This window comes from Protopterus annectens, chromosome 13.part0 (genome assembly GCF_019279795.1).
Source record: "Protopterus annectens isolate FY-2018-M chromosome 13.part0, PAN1.0, whole genome shotgun sequence".
Taxonomy (NCBI): domain Eukaryota; kingdom Metazoa; phylum Chordata; order Ceratodontiformes; family Protopteridae; genus Protopterus; species Protopterus annectens.
Window position 1 is genome coordinate 236,467,811 of NC_056747.1, and position 3,356 is coordinate 236,471,166.

A 3,356-nucleotide genomic window follows, 5' to 3' on the forward strand; every position below is an offset into this window, starting at 1 on the left:
ACTTTAAATGTCAGTGAACTTGGTGCAGTACCTCCAGTTTACATTGATGTAGTGTAAAGTATAACATTTTACACTATGTACACAGTTTTATTTTACAAAGAAATACATTTTGACCCATATGATGCTGCGGTAGCGTTGTCGCCTCACAGTAAGACGCTGTCTGGTTCGATTCTCAGCTAGAGCGTCTTCTGCGTGGAGACATGCGTGAATGGGTGTACCTTCATTGAAGGTTGTGCGTCAGGGCTGGTAACTCGGCACGTAAAAATCAACTACCAATCATTAGCAAACCGGAGTTCCGCTGTGGCGACCCCTAACTGGGAAAAGCCGAAAGACACAAACAAACTTGGCTTTGTTCTGGCAGTAATGGAAGAAAGGGGAATGCACACCAATCCGCTTACCCAATTACCAAACAAAGGCTGAGCTAAGAGTTTTCAATTACAATTCCTAAAATGTGAAAAGTTCTCAACTTTTTACAGTGGGTGCATTTGCAATATAAACAATGGAACCTACTACTTGGAAGATGAAGCTCTTTGGCTGTGCTGACAACATGTTAATGACAATGTTATTACAAATCATACTGCCAAGTTAGTGAACAAGGTGGGTTATAATAAAAAGCTGAAACAATGTTTCTGCAATATTCTGGTAAGTATGTATTTTAATCAAAACAATTTTAACAACTTTTTCTTGCCTTCCTGTTTTCAAATGGTTGTGCTCTTACTTTATAAGTATGCAGTATCAGGTTAACACCCTTTAAGGACTTTCTGCTCATTTTCAGGTATGACTCATGAGCATTAGACAACTGATTGAATAGTCACAGTATATAAATAGAGGTTGTGGGAATCAAACCAAAGGCAAGTGTACACAGCTCATGTCTAACCTCCAAGCCAAAATGCCAGTCGCTGATCATCCAGAGGCATACTGAAACAGCTTTCCTGTCATGAGCAGCTATATATTACTCTTACTGTAATAAGATTTTTTTTGTTCATACTGCATATTTAAAACTCGCAGAATGCTACATCCTAGTTAGAATAAAGCAAAATAACCTAGACATCTCAATGAAGTTCAATGAAAGCCTCCAGCTCTTCTGGGATCAGTCCTTTATATAGTACTTTGTGCTTGTCAACAGCTTGAGCAGCAAGGCACTGAAGAGTGATATAGTTAAATGGGTGCATCATGTTTTTAGTAATTGTCTTTTCATCTACCAAGTCATAGGCTGTCTTCTTGAAAGAATTGGTGGCATCAAAGTGTGCACCTGCAGTAACAAGTGTGGTCATAATTAGTGGGCAGTTATTCTGAGCAGCTATGTGGAGGGGTGTATTATTCTCATAATCCCTCGAGTCCACATCAGCACCGCACTCCAGCAAAATGTTTACAACATGCAGAGATGGAAATTTTCCTACAGGATAGCGCCCCACAGTGGTGGTATCTTTGTCAACAGCCATGTGTAAAGGAGTATAACCATTTCGTCCCCTGGGGTTCAGTTTCAATAACCTGTATATGGTTTGCTTTTTGTAGTACTCCTCCTCAGAGCTGCATTCAATTTTTTCCAACAGGAAAATCAAATGCAAGATTATTGAGAGGGCTTTTGTGAATTGTCCTACTTCTGGAATATTCTCCCTCTGGCCCATGGCTCTTTCAACTTCCCGGACACTTTTGCATAGAATTCCAATAAGATCGCTACAAGTCACTTTTGTAGCCAGGGTGCCCTTGGTACGATCTTGGAGAACGTAAGAAAAAAGCTCTGCAAATGACAGAAAGCTGCTTGCTGTCATAGGGCTCAATGGGTCCAAATTATTTTGTTGCATATCCAAGGCATACTTCCATAGATGGATGCACCTTTCAAAGTTCCCAGAATCCGCATACACAGCACCTCGATAACGAATATAGTAAGAGGTGTCAGGATGGGAGGGGCCAAGGACTCTTTCTCGGATCAAAAGTGCTTGCATTCTTACCTCATCTGGATCAGTAATCAAAGCTTCTAATTCCTCAGAAGTTGTAACTTCCCTGGAAAAATCATATGCTAATACCAAATGTCCAGGATCTGGCTTCCGAATAACATTACTCCTGTCACTGTGTCTAATTTCCATGGCTCTCTTCCAGTATTTCATAGCGCCCAACAAATCTCTCTTTTTGTCCACAAAAGTAGCACCCAGTAACTCCAAAGCCTCAATACTGGCTTCCTTGGAAGTCCCGGGCTGGTGTATAAGATACTCCACTATATTCGTATGGCCTGTAACGCTAGCTGCCAACAAAGGGGTCATTCCATAACCATCCTTTTCCATTTTAGCACTGCATTTTAACAACATCTTCAGAATCTCCAAACTGCCCGATTCTGCACAATCATGCAATGCTGTATTTCCCTTTACACTTTTTCTATTTACATCTGCTCCTTTTTCTAAAAGGTATCTAGCGATATCAGTATGACCCTTGTAACAAGCAATCATGAGACATGTATGTCCGTGCCTGTTGGCAACCTCAATGTCCGCGTTATGCTCAATTAGATACTTGACAATTTCTAAGTGGCCATCGAAACAAGCTGCCCGAAGCGGTGTAGAATTAGTAAGTGTGGTACTGTTGACAGATGCCCCATATTTCAGCAAACTGCAAACTACATCCAAGTGCCCGGCAGCTGAAGCAGCCCAAAGTGGAGGGGCGCCTTCAATAGTTTCTCCATCAAAGTTCACAGAACCCCCTAATTCCACACTTACTTTACAGTGTTCCAAAAGGTACTCCACCACTCCTATATGTCCATACCTGGAAGCAATCAGCAACGGAGTGCCTCCATCAGTTTTTTCCTCAGTCAATGCCTCAACCTCCTCTTGACTTTTGTTGCTTAGAAACTTCTGCATAAGTTTCAACTTCCCGTCCTTGGCAGCGTTATAAACCGCAGTTTTGATATCCATTTTCACACTTCGCTACAGCACTTGCCATTTAGATATCTTGAAGAATAAAAACTAGAGTACAGGAATTAAAGGCACCAGTAAAACTACCGTCTTCACTTTTTCTTCTGCCTTTTCAGCCATCTTGCTTCTGCAGACAAAATGGAGACAGCTTGCTTGACAGCTCTCCCCCTCACTGCGGTGGGCAGTGCGAACGACGGGAGATGTAGTGCATTCGCATCACTGCGCTTTTCAGAGTAACGCGCTACATAAACAAAATGAACTACAACACCTACGTCATGCAGTCAAAAGCCCTACTAGCCGGAGTTTTACGCGAGACGCACACACACAAAAAATAGTGTCTTATTATAACTAGGCTTACTGGCTTAGAACAGTGATTGAGAAGGGGGAAGTAATACAGTTTAGTGGAAAGGGCATTCATCGTTGGATGTTGTAGGTTGTGAAATGCTCAGTGGG

General features: G+C 41.9%; 1 protein-coding gene across 1 annotated transcript; it reads right to left on the reverse strand.

The window, feature by feature from the left end:
• Nucleotides 1-637: 637 nt before the first annotated feature.
• On the reverse strand, nt 638-3,114 carry LOC122787197 (protein fem-1 homolog A-like). The gene has a single exon (XM_044053787.1). The coding sequence runs from the start codon at nt 2,901-2,903 to the stop codon at nt 1,053-1,055; it is 1,851 nt and encodes a 616-aa protein (XP_043909722.1). The 5' UTR covers nt 2,904-3,114; the 3' UTR covers nt 638-1,052.
• Nucleotides 3,115-3,356: the final 242 nt, after the last annotated feature.